At 68.0% G+C, this 20,479-nt stretch overlaps 1 protein-coding gene across 1 annotated transcript; it reads left to right on the top strand.

Moving 5' to 3' along the window:
• Positions 1 to 12,781: 12,781 nt before the first annotated feature.
• On the top strand, positions 12,782 to 19,708 carry TMEM179 (transmembrane protein 179). The gene is made up of 4 exons (XM_051829823.2): positions 12,782 to 13,155; positions 16,914 to 17,051; positions 17,322 to 17,400; positions 18,213 to 19,708. The coding sequence occupies exons 1-4, from the start codon at positions 12,851 to 12,853 to the stop codon at positions 18,390 to 18,392; spliced, it is 702 nt and encodes a 233-aa protein (XP_051685783.1). The 5' UTR covers positions 12,782 to 12,850; the 3' UTR covers positions 18,393 to 19,708.
• Positions 19,709 to 20,479: the final 771 nt, after the last annotated feature.

The following is a 20,479-nucleotide window of genomic DNA, read 5'->3' as shown; positions in this document are numbered from 1 at the left end:
TTCCCCGGGTGTTGTGCCGGGACCCACCGATGGAGGAGAGGAGGGGCCGTGGGCCGTGGGCCTCGCTGCTTCCCAAGGCTCAGAAATCCCATGAAATCCAGCTCCAGACGGACGCAGGCACTGCAGGTGCCATGGTGTAGACGCCATGAAGTCCTTGGTGGCGCCACAGAGCTTCGTCACGTGCCACGCACAGCGGTGGCCACAGGGTGCCGCTGGGGCCTGCACAATCCACACCGTGGGCGCCGGGTGCAGGTCCCGGCCCCTCTCCCAGCTTATGCACGGGGGGGCAGCAGGTGCCGGCCCAGGAGCTGGGTCCCTGAGCCCCGGGGGGAGACCCTGGGTGGTCCCAGCTCCCCGCTTTGTCCCGGCCAGTGCAAGCGTCCAGGGGCTGGGCGTTCTCCCCGTCTCAAATAACCCGAGGGAAAACGTGGCCTGGCTCCCGGACGCAGCGGACGCGCAGGCAGCGGAGCCACCCCGGCTCCATCTGATTCCTGTGCGGTGCCACCAGGGACCTGGTGGGTGGGTTCCAGACCCCGTCACCCAGGCCCACGGGACACTGACCACTTCCCACCTCCGAGCCCGGCCCCACAGGTGCCTCTGGCTGGGCCTAGCAGCCCTTGCAGATGCAGTGTCACCTCGGGTCACCTGGCGAGGAGGACAGAGGGCCTTTGTACCGGGGATGCCATCGGCCCTGCAGCGAGGGGTGTGGGGGGGGGAGCCACACTCCAGGGAGCCCCGGGACACAGCCCTGCCCTTCCGAGCGAGGGGGGGGGCGGCCACACTCCAGGGAGCCCCAGGACACAGCCCTGCCCTTCCGAGACCTGCGCCGCTGGCCTAGCACCTGACGGGCCTCAACACCCAGCTCAGCCCTCAGGCGAGGCAGAGCCTGGGACTCAGCCACTGTGGGCCCCCAGGGCTGGCCAGGGCCTGCAGGGTGGTCCGTGGGGCCTGGCCCTGCCCTGCACGGGCGCCCCTGCGTCCAGCCCGCCCTGCGGCTCTGCGGGGCTCCCAGCCTTGGGCGTTCCAAGGCCCCACGTCTCCTCCACCATGAGCAGGAGGCCAGGGGCCGGCTGGGGCGGCTGCAGGGGGCCTCCACGGCCCTGAGAGACCACTCACGGCCCAGGCCCCCAGCACTGGGTCAGAGCTGTGGTCCACTTGTTGCTGGGACCTCACTCCTTAGGGCCAGCGGCCCCTCAGCTGGGACAGCGACAGCCCCACCTGGCCTGGCCATGCGTGTGCACACGCGTGTGCAGGTGCGTGTCAGCATGAGCCACCCCCCCCCCCCGCCGTCTCCACACCTCCTCCCGCCGCCGGCGTCGACTCTGCCCAGGCCACACGTGGTCACCACAGGCAGCTGAGCCGTGTGCTCCAGGGGCACCGCTGCCCTCCCACGTGTGGCCGCTGTGTGGGAAGGCAGGGAGGACGGCCCAGTCCTTGGGCCCCTGCACCCACGTGGGCGATCCAGACGGAGGAGGCTCCGGGCTCCTGGCTTCAGCCTGGCCCAGCTCTGGCCATTTTGGTGATTTGGGGAGCGACCCAGCAGATGGAAGACATGTCTGTCTGTCTGTCTGTCCGTCCGTCTGTCTCTGTTACTCTGCCTTTTAAGTACATGTGTACAAGCCACGGTTACAGCCGAGAACACTCGTGAAAATAAACACGCTGACCATCACCTTCCCGCCCAGCTGACCCGGCGGACCCGGCGACAGGATTCTCGCTGTTGGTGGACGTCACGGGACACCTGTGGCCAGTCAGGTGCCTGCACCGGGGAAAAGCCGAGGTCCCGGTACGGGGTCGCCAGGGGCCAGGAGCAGGGGCGGGGGTCTCCCAGGCTCTCAGCAAACTCCCGCAGCACAGGGAAGGGGGCGCCGCCGGGTCCTGGCCGCCCTAGTCTCAGCCGCTGACCACACGAGGAGCCCCTGCCGCACCCCCACCTCTACAAAGGGGGGCCTTCGGAAGGGGTGCCGCGGGGACCCGCCTAGGCCAGGCCCAGGGCGAGGCCTGCAGACCCCCCAGAGCAGGCTCCGGGTGGTGTGCCCGCAGGCTCCACCCACGCGTATGTCCTGGCGAGCGCCTGGGCGGGGGTCCGCGGGCCGGCTAGCGCCCACCACCCCCAGCCGCCACTCGGGCTTGCTCCGCGTCCAGGTGTGGGCTGGAGCACCTGCTCCCTACCTCCCTCCCACTCCGCGCGCCCGACAGTGCGGGAGGGGTCCCACGGCTCCGACGCTGGAGGAGGGGGCGGGTGCTGGGGCCCGCAGATGCTGGGGGCCGGTGCGGGAGCCCCGCGCTCGGCGTCGGGGCCGTGGGTGGGCATGGCGCGCCCTCTGGCGGTGAGAGGCGGCATCACCCTCCTTTGTCGGGAGGGTGGGCGGGGGTTGGGATGGGTGGGGTCCTCAAGGCGGGACCGCCCACCGACGCCTTCCAGGGAGGGGGTCCCCGAGAGAATGGAGCCTAAGAAAGGCGGGAGCGGTGCTGGCGGGAGAGACAGGAGCTGTAGGGGATCGGTGCGCGCCTCCGGGAGTCTGCCGGGTCCGCGCCTGGGGGTCCTTGGGGTTAGGATGGGGTTAGGATGGGGTCTCCCAGGCCACGGGAACCAAGGCCCCAGGGCAGCAGCGGCGCCGGCGCGGCTCTGGCCGGGTGAGCAGGTGCGGTCTTAGGTGAGCAGTGCCGGGCAGGGTCTGGACCCTTCTCACCGTGACTGCACCTGCACCGTGACGGTGACGGAGTCGCTGATGGCCCATGTGGCCCCTCCAGCGTGGGAGCTGAAACACCACAGGCGACATCACAGGCAATCACATACGTGTGCGCCGTCACAGGCACCCACCCACACGTATGCAGCGCCACAGGCACCCACACATGTGTGCTGTCACAGGCACCCACCCACACGTATGCAGCGTCATAGGCACCCACACACACATGCGTCATCACAGGTACCCACATGTGTGCACCGTCACCATCACAGGCACCCACACACGCGTGCACCATCAGATATCCACACGTATGCACCATCACAGGCATCCACACCTGTGCACCGTCACAGGTACCCACACGCATGTGCCATCACAGGTACCCACACGAGGGCACCGTCACAGGTACCCACATGTATGCACCATCACAGGCATTCACATGTGTGCACCGTCACAGGCACCCACACGAGGGCACCGTCACAGGTACCCACACGCATGTGCCATCACAGGCACCCACACATGTGTGCTGTCACAGGCACCACACGAGGGCACCGTCACTGGTACCCACACATATGCACCATCACAGGTATCCACACGCGTGTGCCATTGCCATGCCTCAGTGCACATGAGAGGAGCCCAGTGCAGAGAGAGCGAGCGTGAGTGGACATTAAACACACAGCGCCTCCAGCCGCGGGCCAGCTGCCCGCTGGAGGGCGGGGGTGCAGCTTCCGGCGGCGCCCACGGCGCAGCCCGGGCCCTCACCGCTGACCAGCGCTCCCGGCCGCTGTGCGAGTCGGGGGATTCTCCCAAGTGGCCGCAGAGGTGAAGACCCCGTGGCAGCAGCAGGGGTGGACCCGCGGGCTGGGCGCAGGGGTCCCGGCCGGCTGCCCCTGCCCCTGGCCAGGAGGGCCCGCGAGAGGGGCCGAGGCCTGGGCTGGCACCGGCTTGTAACACCACACCTGCTCTGTTCCCCGGGAGCCAGCGCCGAAGGTGTCCTGGGAGGGGGCGGAGTGTGGACCACGCCCCTCCATCGCAGTAAGGCCTGTCCCCTGTCTTCCTCCGCTTTTGAGAGACGCACCCCCTCCCCCGCCCCCCAGGCTGCGCGGTCCGCTCCGCCCCCCCCCCCCACCGGGGTTTGTGACTGCCGCCCTCGCCTCCCGAAGTGGAGCGGGGTCTGGGCGGGCCTCGGCGTGCACCTGCACGGGGTGTGTGTGTGTGTGTGTGTGTGTGTGTGGCTGCCGGCCCGGCCCTCGGGAAGGCGGAGAAGGCAGCCGGGGGCAGACGTGGCGTCCACCCCGCGTGCTGGACCGTCTGCCGCGCCAGGAGGGCGGGGGGCGCGGCCCCGGCTCGGCGTTCCCGCGCCGTTCTCTCACCCGCCCCCGTGCGTGCCAGCTCCTGCCAATTTACGGCCGCTCCTCGCTCCGTCAGCATCCCCGGGAGCTGCGGCGGGTGCGCTGGGCCTCCCGAGGGCCGGGGCAGGGACGCCTCCCGCGTTTCCAGCAGCTTCCCCGCGTGTTAGGGAGCGCGAGGCGGCCTCCGGGCGCGGCCCGGCCTGGGAGCCCGCATCTCACTTCTGAACGCAGGCTCCTCCTGGGCTGCACAGTCGCTCCCGCGGTTTAGGGAGCAAACGCCCCGGGCCGGCCCGCGCGGCACTCAGCCCAGTGGGACCCGGGGCCGAGGAGGTGCCGGCGCCGGCCACACGGGGGCGCCGGGGCTCCGTGGGGACGCCGGGCCGTGGGGGTCAGCACGCAGGATGGCGCCCCGGGGTGTTTCCTGGGGACGGTGGTCGCCTGCTGGAGCCCGGGAGGACCGGGATGGTGCCCCGTGCGGTGGGCGGCTCGCGGTCAGGACCAGGTCCGGCGTGGAATCCGTGGCTGCAGACTGCCGGGCCTGCGGGGGCATCGGTGAAGGGTGGGGGCTGGAGCGGGCAGGGCCACCGCGTGTTTATTAAGCCCACAGCCCCGGCAGGGGCCTCAGCAATATTAATCCCAATTAAATATTATTAGCAGGGAGCTGGCTTCTCCCGGCCGGAACCTGTTAGAAGCTGGGGTTGGTGGTGCCGGGGAGGGGTCTCTGGGGAGGGGCTGCTGCTGGCATCCTGGCCACTGCATCGCTCAGGGCAGGGTCACCGTGGAAGCCCAGTCCTGGGCCCTCAGGCAGATTCAGTCAGGGACAGGTGAGTCTTGGCCACGCGGTGGCCCCCGGGCAGCTGTGCCCTCCAGGGGCCGTGGTGTGGACTTAGGGGGCCGACAGCTGCTGCCTCTGTCTGAGCTCCTGGCTGGGACCCTGGGGTGTCCGTGCACAGTGGCCACCAGTGGGCCTCGCAGCCCTGTCTGGACGCTGTTGCTGGCACGGCCCCTGCCCTTGACCTTTGGCTGAAGTGTAACCCATCAGCAGCAGACTGCAGGGTGCTCGTGGTCCCCGCTGACCCCGTGCTGCCCTGAGTGTCCCTGCGGCCACCGTATGTGCTGTCCTGCCGGTGTGTCCCCTCCGGCGGCCACTGTCTACTGTCCTGCCTGTGTGTCCCCTCCGGCGGCCACCGTATGTGCTGTCCTGCCTGTGTGTCCCCTCCGGCGGCCACCGTATGTGCTGTCCTGCCCATGTGGCCCCTCCGGCGGCCACTGTCTACTGTCCTGCCCGTGTGTCCCCTCCGGCGGCTACCGTCTGTGCCGCCCGCTGGAGCTGCCGTGCCCAGCTCTGTTTTCCTGGGCTGGCGGAGGGGCCGCGGGGGCTTTTATGTGTGCTTGGCTTCCGAAAACAAACAGGGGCCAAGGCCGGTGTTGGCTTTTTTTTTTCTTTAACATTTATTTGAAAGGCAGAGTTACAGAGAGAGGGAGAGACACAGAGGGAGGTCTTCCATCCACTGGCTCACTCCCCAGATGGCCACAATGGCCTCAATGGCCAGGGCTGGGCCAGGATGGAGCCTGGAGCTTCTTCCCAGTCTCCCACGCGGGTGCAGGGGCCGAAACACTTGAACCATCTTCTGGGAGCTGCATCGAAGGTGGAGCAGCCGGGACTCGAACCAGCGCCCAAGTGGGATGCGGCCCTGCCGGCCAGGGCTTTCACCCGCTGCGCCCCAGCGCCGGCCCTCAATCCCCTCATTTCAGCCAGCGTTTCACTTCTTGCTGCTTTTGTCCGTGGTGTTCTTGGGCCTCCGTCTCTCACACAGCGCGGCTTTCATCCCCAGATGCATCTGGTGTTCAGCTAACTCACTTGGGAGGTGAAGGTTTTCACTGTTCAGTTAAAATTCCAACTGCTTATATTTGAAAGACACACACACACACACACACACACACACACACACGGAGACGGAGGGAGATCTTTGCTCCCCAGAGCCAAGTCAGCTCAGTGCAGGTCTCCCGTGGGTGGCAGGGGCGGGAGGACCTGAGCCCTCACTGCGGCCCCCGGGGCGCAGGAGCAGGAAGCTGGGGTGGGGAGTGGAGCTGGGAGCCCCCAGGGCACGTGGGCGTCCCAAGCTGCAGGCCGCTGCCCCCTCGCGTCTGACTTCTGAGTTAACCCCACAGACTGGCTTCCTCCTGCTGCTGCTGAGACCCCTGCCCCAGGGCTCCCCCTTCTCCCAGAGTCGCGAAGCCCGGTGCCCTGCTGGAGTTGTTGCGGGGGAGGGGGCTGTGTGCACCCCAGGGCCCCTTATTCCTCCCTGCCTTGGGCTCCCGGCGGCACGCCCCCTGAGCACCTGCAGGGCCCAGGGGGCGAGGCCAGGGCCGGGGTGGGGTGCAGTGTGTCCCCGGCGGCTCCCACCGTCCACTGCTCAGCGTCGCTCAAGCTTTCCCCGGGTCTTCGCTGTCTGTGGGCTCCGGATGGAGCCAGACGGGGTCAGCTCTGACCACAGGGCCGGCGCTCCCCCTCCACCCGCGCTGGGCAGAGGACCCGGCTCGCCTCTTACCAAAGGGGGCTGAGGGAGGCATGTGGGGGGCGGGGCGCAGGCTTGGTGGGAGGAAGGTCTGTGGGGTGGGGTCTGCGGGCTGCAGGAGGGCTGGCCACAAATGTGAAAGCGATGCCTGATCAGCAGCTTTGAGTGTGGCCATTTGCATAAATATTGTCTGCAAAAAGCAATTAGCGGCTCATCTGAATGCGGCCCAATCTCAATTTGCACTTTTCCAGGACCGGCAATTCCATGCCTGCCGCCATCCTGGGTCCCAGCCAGGAAGCCCCCGCGCCACCTGGGCACCCCCGGTGCAGGCCCCGCTCCCGGCTCCTGGCGATGCTGCCTCCCGGCCTGTGGCACTGTCAGCCCTGCTGCCCGCGGGCGTGCCCGTGTCTGGCGCCGGCTGTCACACTGGGCTGATGGCACCTTAGCCCACGGAGCTCACCAGTGCTTGGCCGCGTCTGTGTGGTCTCTGAGAGGGGCGGGGTCAGGACTTCACACAGGTTCTGGTGGGGGGCGGGGCACAGGGAGCCCTCAGCCCCTCACCCAGAGGGGTTTGCAGGAGGAGGGGCCACTCCCTGTGCCTGGGGTGGCAGAGGGGGAGGAACACACCCCAAGGCACCCCAGGACCTGAAGGCCACGCCCTGGCAGTGGGGGGTGCTGTGGGGGAGGGGGAGGGTCCAGCCCCAGAAAGGACCTCCCTGGTGAGGGAAGCAGGCGCCCTGGGCCCTGCCCTGCACCCTGTGTCCCTGGGTGGCCCAGGTGGGCCCAGGGTTCCCCCGCAGGGAACCGGAAGCGAAGCTGAGGCCGACCCTGACTGGCTGTGCAGGTGCAGCAAGGGGCTGGGGCCGAGGACTGTGGAAGCTTCTAGAAGCTGCAGAAGGGCAGGAGGCAGATTCTGGCAGAAGCCTCTGGGGCCCAGCCCTGTGCTGGAGCCTCTAAGCCTGCCTTACCCACAGCCGGGGCTCGGGTGGGCACCGCGGCGGCAGCCCGGCTGGACGTGCAGGGCGGGGCTGAGGGGCAGCGTGCCGAGGCTCGGGTCCTGGGTCTACACGGGGTCCTAGACCCCCGGCCGGCCGGAGCCGCGCAGGGCTCTCACAATCCTCCCACACCGCGGCGAGCCTGCTTTGAGCCCCGCTTTGCCGGGCCTGTGGACTCCCAGGTGTCGCCGTCACGGCCGCCGCTGCCACCCCTCAGCCTGGGTCGTGCGGGTGGTGCCGTGGGGCCTAGTGGGGGCCCTGAGCCGCCCCTGGTGCGTGCCCCTCGCTCCCTTGCGTCCAGTTTCCCGGGAACTCTCTTACCCGCCTCCCCACACAGCCCTGAGCAGGTGTTTCTGTCGGTGCCCGTCGCCCGCAGAAGTGAGTTCTGGAATTTTCCGTGGCCTGGAGTCCCTGCCGTGAGGGACTAACTGGGCCAGGCCCGGCGCGGGCGCGGCGGCTTCTCTGGCCCGGGTCTGGGCTGAGCTCAGTGCCCTCGGAGCCCTGCCCCCTGCACGGCGTGGGGGGTCCTCAACCCACGGTGAAGACCCTCGGAGAACAGAGGCCGCCACGGTGATGGGGGTCTCCTGCCCCACAGCCCCCCTGTGGGAGCCAAGTCCTTAAAATCTCTCCTCACATCTGTGTGCACACCACGCACACCACACACAAACGCACTACATACAACACACACTACAGCAATACCACATACCACACACCACACCACACACAGCACACACCACATGCAACATACCAGCGCAACATGCAACACACAACACACTACATACAACACACACTACAGCAATACCACATACCACACACCACACCACACACAGCACACACCACATGCAACATACCAGTGCAACATGCAACACACAACACACTACATACAACACACCAGTACAACACACAACATACAACACATACTACATGCAACACACAACATGCAACACAGCACATAGAACACACCAGACACAACACACACACCACATAGAACATGCCAGACACAATACACACAACACACAACACACACAACACACCACACACTACATACAACACACCAGTACAACACACAACACATGACACATACTACATGCAACACACAACATGCAACACAGCACACGGAACACACCAGACACAATACACACAACACACATCACATACAACACACACCACCTACATCACATGCCACGTACAACACACACTACGTACAACACACACGCCAGCTACACAGATACACGCACACACGCACACACACGCACTTGGTGGACTCCTGTGGGTTTCGACAGGACCTGGAAGGCGCCAGGGTCTGTGCTCAGAGCCGACATTTCCTGACTTCCCGGTGGAACCCGTGGTTTCCGACTGACATCCCCCCCCCCCCCGTCACAGCCAAGCCTGCGGTGAACGCCTGGATGTGTCACTCGGTCACCTGTCCTGGGAGAGAGAGGCGGCGTCCACGCGGGTCACTCTGTCCTGGGCAGAGAGAGGCGGCGTCCACGCGGGTCACCTGTCCTGGGCAGTGAGAGGCGGCGTCCACGCGGGTCACCTGTCCTGGGAGAGAGAGGCGGCGTCCACGCGGGTCACTCTGTCCTGGGCAGAGAGAGGCGGCGTCCACGCGGGTCACCTGTCCTGGGCAGAGAGAGGTGGCGTCCACGCGGGTCACCTGTCCTGGGCAGTGAGAGGCGGCGTCCACGCGGGTCGCTCTGTCCTGGGCAGAGAGAGGCGGCGTCCACGCGGGTCACCTGTCCTGGGCAGTGAGAGGCGGCGTCCACGTGGGTCACTCTGTCCTGGGCAGAGAGAGGCGGCGTCCACGCGGGTCACTCTGTCCTGGGCAGAGAGAGGTGGCGTCCACGCGGGTCACCTGTCCTGGGCAGTGAGAGGCGGCGTCCACGCGGGTCACCTGTCCTGGGAGAGAGAGGCGGCGTCCACGCGGGTCACTCTGTCCTGGGCAGAGAGAGGCGGCGTCCACGCGGGTCACCTGTCCTGGGCAGAGAGAGGCGGCGTCCACGCGGGTCGCTCTGTCCTGGGCAGAGAGAGGCGGCGTCCACGCGGGTCACCTGTCCTGGGCAGAGAGAGGCGGCGTCCTGGGCGGTGCCCAGGTTAGGAGCTGCATTTCTGAGTGAGCCCTGGGGCAGAAGGGCTGCTCGTGCACAGGTGTGGACAGGTGTGGACAGGTGTGGACAGGTGTGCACAGGTGTGGACAGGTGTGCACAGGTGTTCCTACAGATGGGAATCTAGAGGGTGGCCCCGCCCTGAGGTGCGGAAGGCGTGGGGGGCTGACACTGCCGTGTCTCACGCAGCCCTGGGGGAATTCCGCACCACGCTGGGCTTTGCTGAGGGTCAATCTGAGCAGTGGGCTGGAGGCGGGCAGGTGGTCACACCCACACGTGGACGTGGGCACACACTGCGTCTGCACGTGTGTTTCAGGGGGCGGCCCTATCCACTGGTTCACACCCACATGTGGACGTGGGCACACACCGCGTCTGCACGCATGTTATGGGGGCGGCCCCATCTGCTGGTTCACACCCACACGTGGACATGGGCACACACTGCGTCTGCACGTGTGTTATGGGAGTGGCCCCATCCGCTGGTTCACACCCACACGTGGATGTGGGCACACACTGTGCACGCGTGTTACAGGGGGCGGCCCCATCTGCTGGTTCACACCCACATGTGGACGTGTGCACACACTGCGTCTGCACACATGTTATGGGGGCGGCCCCATCTGCTGGTTCACACCCACACGTGGACGTGGGCACACACTGCGTCTGCATGCATGTTACAGGGGGCGGCCCCATCCGCTGGTTCACACCCACACGTGGACGTGGGCACACACCGCGTCTGCACGCGTGTTATGGGGGCGGCCCCATCTGCTGGTTCACTCCCCGCATTCCCACAGCCAGGGCTTGGCCAGGCCCACATCAGGAGCCCAGGACTCAGTCCAGGTATCCACGTGGGTGGCAGGGACCCAGGCCCCCGCGAGTGACCCACTGCCCCCCAGGAGCTGGGACTTGAGCCCGGAGCTCCACGCTGGCATACGCGTGCCCCAACCATGGGGCCAAAAGCGTGTGGTCACTGTCCCGAGTGTGCGGTCAGTGCCCCAAGCTTGCGGTCAGTGTGCGGTCAGTGCCCCAAGCATGCGGTCAGTGCCTTGATTGTGTGGTCAGTGCCCCAAGCATATGGTCAGTGTGTGGTCAGTGTGTGGTCAGTGCTCCGAGTGTGCGGTCAGTGCCCCGAGCATGTGGTCAGTGTGTGGTCAGTGTGCAGTCAGTGCCCTGAGTGTGCGGCCAGTGTGCGGTCAGTGCCCTGAGTGTGCGGTCAGTGTGCAGTCAGTGCCCTGAGTGTGCGGCCAGTGTGCGGTCAGTGCCCTGAGTGTGCGGTCAGTGTGTGGTCAGTGCCCTGAGTGTGCGGCCAGTGTGCGGTCAGTGCCCTGAGTGTGCAGTCAGTGCGTGGTCAGTGCCTTGATTGTGCAGTCAGTGCCCCAAGCATATGGTCAGTGTGTGGTCAGTGTGCGGTCAGTGTGTGGTCAGTGCCCTGAGCGTGTGGTCAGTGTGTGGTCTGTGCCCCAAGTGTGTGGTCAGTGCCCCGAGTGTGCGGTCAGTGTGTGGTCAGTGCCCCGAGTGTGTGGTCAGTGCCCCGAGCATGCGGTCAGTGTGTGGTCAGTGCCCCAAGTGTGTGGTCAGTGCCCCGAGCATGTGGTCAGTGTGCGGCCAGTGCCTGAGTGTGTGGTCAGTGTGTGGTCAGTGTGCGGTTAGTGTGCGGTCAGTGCCTGAGTGTGTGGTCAGTGTGTGGTCAGTGTGTGGTCAGTGCCCTGAGCGTGTGGTCAGTGTGTGGTCAGTGCCCTGAGCGTGTGGGCAGCGTGTGGTCAGTGTGCGGCCAGTGCCTGAGTGTGCGGCCAGTGCCTGAGCGTGTGGTCAGCGTGTGGTCAGTGTGTGGTCAGTGCCCCGAGCATGCGTGCTCCAGCCCAGGATCTCCTCTGAGGATCAGGCACCGGGCTGAGACAGCCACGGACGGGGGCCTGCGCTGCGGCGTAGCAGGTTAATCCTCTGCCTGTGGCATCAGCGTCCCATGTGGGCGCTGGTTCGAGTCCCAGCTGCTCCACTTCTGATCCAGCTCCCTGCCGATGGCCTGGGAAAGCACTAGTGGTTGGTCCAAGTCCTCCGGCCCCTGCACCCACGTGGGAGACCTGGCAGAAGCTCCTGGTTTTGGATCAGCCCAGCTCCGGCCGTAGCAGCCACGTGGTGAGTGAACCAGCGGATGGAAGACCTCTCTGTCTCACTCTCTTACCGTCTGTGACTCCACCTCCCAAATAAATAAAATCTTAAAAAAGAAACAAACAGCCATCGGAGCTGCTAACGTGCAGTCACGCAGGCGTGCAGTCCTCACCCAGCGGAGGCTGGCAGGACCACACAGAAGACACGCGTGTGCAGGGAGACGGCCCTGCTCGCCAGAGTCAGCCCAAAGCCGCCCAGGGAGCGTGTTTCTGTGAATCACGTCTGTTTAGGCGCAAAACGTCTGTACCCAGGATTCAGCTGCTAAGCTCGCCCTCCCTGAGCGGGGGGCATGCGGTGGACCAAGCTCCCTCCCTGGGCTGGGGGGTGCGGTGGACCAAGCTCCCTCCCTGGGTGGGGGGATGTGGTGGACCAAGCTCCCTCCCTGGGTGGGGGGATGTGGTGGACCAAGCTCCCTCCCTGAGCGGGGTGGGGGGGGCGGTGGACCAAGCTCCCTCCCTGGGCGGGAGTGCGGTGGAGCCGGCATCGCGTCCGAGTGGCTTGAATTTGACCGAGGAGCGCATACAAGAGTTCGTGCTTGCACCGAAATGCGGTTTAAGCAGGGGCAGCAGCTGGCCTTCCCCCTGCGGGAGCGGACGCGGGAGAGCGCGGCGGCTGCAGCTCCCCGAGAACTTGCGGCTCAGCGCCCGGCCCTCCCGGGCGACACACCCGCTGACGGCGACCCCACCACCCACTGCCGCCCTCCCTGGGGGCGCCCTGGGGGCGTCCCTCCTGACCTCCCAAAGCTAGCTGGGGACCCCGCGCCGTGGCTCCTGGTGGGTGATGGCACAGTCGGGTCCCCGTCCCGCACCCCCAGCCGCCCCTTTCCCTGAGGAGGCCCGCGCCCCCCAGCCCCTGCCGGGGCCTCGCGCCCTCTCCGCGCGCGCCCGGGGCTGTCCGCGGTGCTGACCGCCGGCGCGGCCGCTGCGCACGCGTCCCGGGCGGGTGCGCGGGGCTCGCAGGCGCCGCCACTGCGCAGCCTCCCGCGCGCCCTCCGCCCGGCGGGGCCCGGCCGCCGGCTCCCCCGGCGCGGCCATGGCGCCCAGCAGCGTCCTCCTGGCGCAGTGCGTGTGCTACTTCCTGGCCTTCCTGTTCAGCTTCGTGGTGGTCGTGCCGCTGTCCGAGAACGGGCGCGACTTCGGCGGCCGCTGCCTGCTCTTCACCGAGGGCATGTGGCTGAGCGCCAACCTGACGGTGCAGGAGCGCGAGCGCTTCACCGTGCAGGAGTGGGGCCCGCCGGCCGCCTGCCGCTTCAGCCTGCTCGCGGGGCTCCTGTCGCTGCTGCTGGCCGCGGCGCACGCCTGGCGCGCGCTCTTCTTCCTCTGCGAGGGACACGAGGGGTGAGTGGGGCCTCCTTCCCGGGGGCGGGCGTGAGTCCCTCGGTGTCGCGCGCTGCGCCGCCCCGCCAGCCGCCCTTTGTCTGCAGGCAGGCCCGGGGACCCTGAGGCCCACCGTGCTGGGCGCGCGGCCATCCTTACCCACCCCAGGTGCGCAGACCCCGGAGACTGCGCTGTCCTGGCCGGGCGGGGCGGGGGCGGGGCGGCTCCTTTGCGGGACCCCGGACAGCCCCCAGCCCAGGACGCGGTCGGAGAGACCTTATCCCCTACCCCCCAGTCCCGTGAGGACAGAGACCCCCTGCGTCCTGCCCTGGCTCTGGGACCTGGCCTGGGGGAGGGGAGGCACCCCGCCTGGTCACTCCGGGGCCTCCTTCCTCTGCCTCCATTTCCCTCTGCCTGCTCAGGTCCATCCTGGAACCAATGGGTGGGGTGCGGCCCTCACCCTGGGCTCCCCTGGGGTCTCCAGTCTCCTGGCTGCTGCCTGCTGTGCCCAGGAGAGACCAGAGGGGCCCGGTGAGGCACAGGTCCTCCCCTGAGCTCCGCCTGCCAGCTGTTGGCAGCTGTGCAGGAGGTCCAGCCCGAGGCCTGAGCCTGTGCACAGGGCGAGGACGAGGGTACTCCCAGGAGACAGGACCGAGGGGTTGTGCCAGGGCCAGGGCTCTGGGTCCTGGAGCAGGGGACGGTGGGGGCCATTCCGAGGCTGCCCGAGCGAACCAGGGCTGGGCGTGGCTCTGGGGCTGGCATTCAGGCACCCGGGCCTGCCGGGCCGGCTCCCTTGGGAGCCAAGAGCCCTTCCTGGGGCTCCTGCAGGTTCTGGCCGCCCTCAGTGGCCCTCGGCTGTGAAGTGTATCAGCCTCCGCCTTCTCTTTACAGGGCCCCCTCCCCATAAGGACCCCCGTCACCTGTCACTCCCAGACCCTAGGGCTGAGTTACCCCTGCGAAGACCCTGTTTCACATAAGGTCACAGTCCAGGGCCAGGGCCAGGGCTGGGACGCAGGAAGCAGGACTCAACCTGGGAGCTTCCCAGTGCCCTGGAACGGAGGTGGAGCTCTGCCCAGCGGCCCCAGGCCCAGGGTCCGGCCCACCTGCAGGCCTCCCCTCCTCCCGCGGCCCGCGCGAGGCCTGGTGTCCCAGGATATGTGGGAGACATCGTCCCCACTGCGTTCAGGTCCAGGAGTCACCGGCCAGTGCCCCGAGAGAGCAGAAGCCTCTGTCCGAACCTGGCTGCAGGGGGATGGGCCTGGCCAGTGGGGCGGGACAGGGCAGAGGCCGAGTGGCCGTGGCCTGGTCACAGCCTTCTGGGCGTCCCTCCGAGGGTCCAGCGGGGTCAGCTCCACGGCACTCTCAGTGGGCTTCTAGTGGGACGTGGCTCCAGTGGTCAGAGGGACGGCCACAGGCTTCAGCGGGCAGGTGGAGGGCCCAGGTCCCACAGGTCCCAGCGGCGGCGACAGTGCTTGTCCTTCATCCACGCAGCAAGTGGGGTGGCCGGCACAGCCCTTTCCGAAGAGGGAGAAACGAGCTGGGGAGTTAGGGCCTCCCAGAGCCCTTGCTTGTCCCCCCAAGCAGCGGCCAGGCTGACATGGCTGCCGGCCAGGCTGGGTCCGACAGCTCCTGCTCCCACCGGCCGGGCCTCTGGGGTCGCCGGCCCCTGCCTCCGTCCATAAAGCTCACCTGTCCTACGTCTTGGGCAGCCAGGGCTGGCTCCCACCTCCCCTCCCCAGGGACGCACGGTGCTAACACCTGCTCTGCCATCAGGGGGCTCTGCCGGGACGCTGTGGCCGTGTGCAGCACAGTCCGGCTGTGGTCTGGCAGGTGGTCCTTGGCCGTGACGTCTGTGGACAGCGGCAGCGCCCCGCCCGAGCTCTGCTTGCAGGACTGGGTGAGCGCTCTCGCGGGGTGTCCACTGAGTGGTCCCCGGGCAGGGGCGCCTTTCCCACCTCCGTACCCCTAGAGCTGAGCTCAGGCGCAGGGGCCGCCAGGAGTGTTTGCTGAGCGAGGGACGGCGGGCGCCCGCTGGGTCCTGCTCCTGCATCAGCAGCTGGGCAGAGGCTGTGGTGGGAGGTCCCGGCCCCCCGGGGCGGGCCGCACGGCGTCTGGCATGGGACAGCATCAGCTCGGGTCACAGTTCCAGCCCCGCACTCCACTGGTCCAGCCACGAAGAGCAGGCCAGCAGGTGCGGGCCAGTGAAGGGCCTCAGGGTGGCCGGGGGGCTGGGCCCTTCCAGCGAGCCCAGGGGGTGACGGAGGAGCCCACAGCCTGGTTAGGGTTAGCGCACACTTGCTCCAGAGACCCCCGGAGCTGCCTGCGCTCTGCCTGGGGGGCTGCTGGCCACCTCCCCCCGGGTGCATCTGCCATGCCACAGCCGGTGCCCGGGGGGGGGGCTCGGGGGCGCGGTCCTGAGCTGATGTTAGGTGTTGAGGGAACCCGTGGGTGGGTAGAGTCAGTGACGCTGGCTGTGGCGGGGCAGTGGGGTGGGCTGAGGTGGCTGTGGGTGCAGCTTTGCCCCAGGAGGTGGAGCGTGGAGTGGGGGGGTGGGGTTGGTGGCTGTCTGTGATTGATGGGCTGGGGGCACGGGGTTAAAACAACCCATCTGCCTGCCCACACCTGTCACTCAGCCTTCAAACTGCTCAGCTCCCCAGGATTCCTGTCACCATGGAGACGGCACATCCCAGCAGGGATATGAAGTTAACCCCGTGTGTGCCAGCGCTGCTGTCCTGTCCTGGGTGCCGTGGGGGCGGGCGAGTGGCTTTGTGAGCTCCTAGCTGGCCCCGGGCAAGGCTGTGGACACAGGTGCACAGCCAGATGCCTTGGCCGGGCCCCGTGGACAGGAGGACGTGAGGGGGCCAGGGTCCTGCAGGCGTGGGACTCCGTGTGTCCCAGCCGATTCTTGCTCTGTGCGTGGAGGTGCTGGCCTGGTGGAGCAGGGTGTGGGGAGCACCCCTGGGTACCCCTGCTGTCCTCTGAGCCCCGAGGGGCCAGAGGCTCCACCCCTCCCCTCAGCTTGCTCTCCCGAGGGTGGGCATGGCTGTCCCTGAGCCGTGGGGGACTGGGTGCTCGCGACCCCACTCCTGCACCCCGACCTCCTGGGGGCAGCGCTGGCTTGGGGCGCCCGGGGGGCTGGGAGCTGGCCTGGCAGGGCTCGGAGCACATGGGTCCTTCGCCGTGTCCAGCTCGCCCAGAAAGAGGCTCCGAGAGCAGCAGCCGGCAGGGGTCAAGGCCGGGTCCTGGCGGAGGGCAGAAGGAGGGGCTGTGGTGCCCCCTGCCCACTCAGAGCCCAGGGCCAGGCGGGCCCCAGGTGGTCACCGCTGGGGTCCCCGCAGAAACATGACCACTCGCTGAGGACCAATGTGGGGGTCCTGGCTGAGCTGAGACCCAGGCCTGGAGCTCTTGCGGGGAGGGGAGGGGCCGGGGGGAGGGTCTCGAGGAGAGGAATGGGCCCCCATGGAGGGGGCGGGGCGTGGGGTCACTGGTGTTCCCCAGCGGTGGAGGGCTGAAGGTCGCAGGAGATGCCCACACCGAGGCGTGGGAGCAGCCCAGGGCCAGGGCCGCCACACACCGACCGCCCACACTGAGCCGCGAGCCCGGCCAGGGCTGTCCCAGGTGCTGTGCCGCTGGCATTTTGGTCTTTGGAGACTTCGGGGGGGGGGGGTTGTGGGCCCCTGCCCTGCCCTGCCCTCCTTGGGTGGCCCTTCTGACACCGGCGCGGGGCGGGGGGCTCAGCCCTCCTGCCGCGGCCCCAGCAGTCGCTCTGCCCCGGGCAGCTCCTTCCTGCACGCCTTCCTGAGCCTCCTGGTCAGCGCCTTCGTGGTCTTCCTCGTCTTCATTGCCGGCACCATCGTGAGCGTGGGCTTCTCCATGTGGTGTGACGTCATCACCGAGAAGGGCACCCTGCCCCACAGGTGCGCCCCCCATGTCTGCCGGCTTCCTGCCTGGTGCTAGGAGCCAGTGAGGCCCCCTGGGGGGGGCGTCCACTTCCTGTCAGTCGCGGGGCGCTGCCTGTGCCCGCTGCGGGCAGGGAGGGTCGGGGCAGGATGTCCAGGGAGGCAGAGGCCAGCTGGGGGTGGGTCTGCAGGTTCCCGTTCCCCTGATGAGGCCCCTCTTGTGGGGACAGCCCCCAGCCCGAGGAGGTGACCCGGCCTCCCTGGGTCACCTCTGGGGGTGCTTTTCAGCTGTGAGGCGCTCCAGGACATCGACCTAGAACTGAGCGTAGACAACTCCGCCTTCTACGACCAGCTGGCCATCGCCCAGGTGGGCAGGGTCTGGGGCAGGGCCTGCAGTGTGGGGGCGTGTCACTGCCTAGGTGGGCGGGATCTGGAGGAGGGATGTGGGCCGGAGAGCTGGGTCTTGACTATGGTGGGTGGGTGTGTGGAGGTGCAGGCTGGGGGGGCGGGGGGCAAGAGGGAAGGCAGCAGGAAGGGGATGGGGGTGGGGGTGGGGGTCGAGGCACCCTAAACAGAACTGGGTACCGGATCCTGGGTTCCCAAGTGTGGGGGCCAAGTTTGGCTTCTGGCCTTGGTAGCAGGCCAGCCCTGCTCAGGGTCACATGCTGGCTGGGGGATGCAGGGTCGGGCACCGGGTAAGGGAATTGGCCCGCACTGTGGCCGCCCCCACAGCACCCACCACCCTTCAGATGCCACTGTGGCCGGGGCAGGGCCAGAGCCGTCAGCAAGGACCTGGGTGTCCTCTAAGCCCGCACCTGCGTGCTAGGTGGAGGTGACACAGGCCTGGCACCACCCCCTTCCACACACCGCAGGCCCCGCCCCCAGAGGGCTCGGGGAGCCTGAGGACCCTTCCATGGCCAAGGGCTCCAGGCCCCGCCCCTGGGGGAGAATGCACTGCCCCTGCCCTGCCCCCCCCCAGAGACCGGGCCCTGGCCCTGGGCTGAGGGTGGCTCACAGGAGGCTGGGGCCTGGGATGGCTGTGGGGAGGGAGCGACGGGGCTGGCCTGGGTCCTCGTGACCCCTGGCCATGCTTTCCTGCAGGGGGAGGGCGGGGGCCCGGGACGGGTACCCGCGGTGGGCGCTGGCCCGCGGCCCCTGACACCGCCCTGCTCTCTGCAGTTCGGGCTCTGGGCCTCATGGCTGGCCTGGCTGGCCGTCACGGTGCTGGCCTTCCTGAAGGTGTACCACAACTACCGCCAGGAGGACCTGCTGGACAGCCTGGTGCATGAGAAGGAGCTGCTGCTGGCCAGGCCGGCCGCCCGCGCCGCCTTCCCGGGGGACAGGAGCGCCGTCATCTAGGCCCCAGCGCCCGCGCCGCCCTGCATGCGCCCCCCACCCGCGTGCAGTCAGGCGGGCCCCCACCCCACCCCCAGGACCCCTCCCGCCCTCCTGCACCCCTCCCAGTCCCGACCCCACGCTGTCTCCACGCCACTTGTCCAGGAGGCCGCTGGACATTGCTCTTGCCCCTGACCGCCAGACGGCTGGGGGCCTGGGTCTGTGGGGAGCCCCGGAGCTGCAGCAGGGGCCTGAGGCCAGGGGCTGAGTCGCCTTACTGCGGGTGCTGGCTGGAGGGAGCAGGCCTGGTGCTGCGTGGTGGCTGCGGGGACAGTGCCTCTTCAGTGGTTCCCTCTCTGCCACAGGACTGGCCTGTGTGTCCATCTCACTGTGCGGCCCTGTGGGGGGAGGCAGCACAGCAGGTGCAGCCGCGGGTGTCTGCGTGTGGGTGTGCACGTGTGTGCACGTGTGACTGCATGAGTCCATGAGAGTGTGGGTGTGCACGCATGTGAGCCTGTGTACGTGGCGGGGCTCCCTGTGCTGGGCTGCCCCTTGCACCCCTGTGGGCTCTGTACACGCAGAGCCTGGCCCCCAGTGGGAGGGGGCTGCCCTCAGAATCGGTCTGGCCAAGGAACACAGGGCAGCGGCGGAGCTGGGATGTGAACCCATGACTGTGCTGGAGGCTTTTCCTCCACTCAGCACGGAGCACCTGGGGCCGCTTGGCTTGGGCCCCTTCCTCCACGGCGCCCCCCCTGGCAGGTCCTTCCTGCCTTCCAGGCCGGGGGGCAGGGGCTTTCCGGAGGGCTGGAGGCGGCCGGGCACCTGCCAGGGTCAGGGCCAGGATGGCCAGGCCCTGGCATCACAGGGGCTCTGGCCCAGGGCCCGGCTCAGTTTCCAGTTGAGTGCTGGGCCCTTGGGGGGAGTGTCTCGACAGAATCTGAGCCCCAGAGCTGACCTGGCTCCCCTGGGCCCCTCCTCCCAGCCCCTCCTCTGTGGAAGGGGGTGTGGCTCCTGCCTACCCTCGCTTTGCCCCCCACTCTGGCAGCAGCCATCGGTCCTCGACCCTGCAAGGAGGAGCTGGGCAGGGCCCCCTCGCGGTCTGGCCGCCCTTGGCTGCCTCTCCCTGGAGCTGCGCTGGCAGCCTAGGTCCACTTAGGGACGCACAGGCCTGCCTTTGGGTGGGCTGCCCCGGACACCAGCTGAGGGGCCCAGGGAAGGGCTGCTGGAAGGGAGGGTCCCTCCGCAGACTGGGCGGCGGGCGGCGGCCGAGGGCCGAGCTCTGACGGGCACCCTTCTTCGCTTCCCTGCACTGAACTCAGAGTAAAGACCCTCCAGCTCGTGCCTGTGTCTGCGTCTGTCAGGGCCCAGCACCGGGCCGCTGCCCACGCATGCCGCGGCCGCTCGGCTTCTGTGCCGTTGGCCCTGCCGCTCTGTCTGGCTTCCAGGGAGCTGGGGTCTTCCTGCCTCCCACGAGATGCCCCTGGCATGCCGGCCCCTCGGGGCCTCGGTCACCCTCCCACGCAGAGCCCGGGGTCCTCCTGCTGCCTTGGCCGCCTCAGCCCCCACAGAGGAGCAAGGGAGGCCGGGGTGGGGCGGGCAGACGGCTGAGCCCCAGGCCTGTGGCCTCCCTCTCTCAGTCCCTTTCCCACCTGGTCTGGGGGGCCGGGGCTGTGCGGTAACGTGGGAGACGCTTAGGCTTGGAGGCCCCCCAAGAACAGAGCCCTCCTGGGCTGGGCTCCCTGAATCCGGAAGCTGGGAGAGGCCTGGAGGGGGCCCCCAACAGCCAGGCAGGGTTCACTGGGGGGTCCCAGGGTCTGGGTGTTGCACCTGCTCCAGGGGCTCCTGGAGAGGAAATAGGGACCCCAGGGGCTGCCGTGTCTCTGCTGTAGCGGTGCCCAGGCAGAAAGAGGTTATGGGCCAGCGCCGAGGCTCACTTGGCTAATCCTCCAACTGTGGCGCCGGCACCGCGGGTTCTAGTCCCGGTCGGGGCGCCGGATTCTGTCCCAGTTGCCCCTCTTCCAGTCCAGCTCTCTGCTGTGGCCCGGGAGTGCAGTGGAGGATGGCCCAAGTGCTTGGGCCCTGCACCCACATGGGAGACCGGGAGGAGACAC

Source organism: Oryctolagus cuniculus, chromosome 20 (genome assembly GCF_964237555.1).
Source record: "Oryctolagus cuniculus chromosome 20, mOryCun1.1, whole genome shotgun sequence".
NCBI classification, from domain to species: Eukaryota; Metazoa; Chordata; class Mammalia; order Lagomorpha; family Leporidae; genus Oryctolagus; species Oryctolagus cuniculus.
This window is presented reverse-complemented; position numbering and strand designations above follow the sequence as displayed.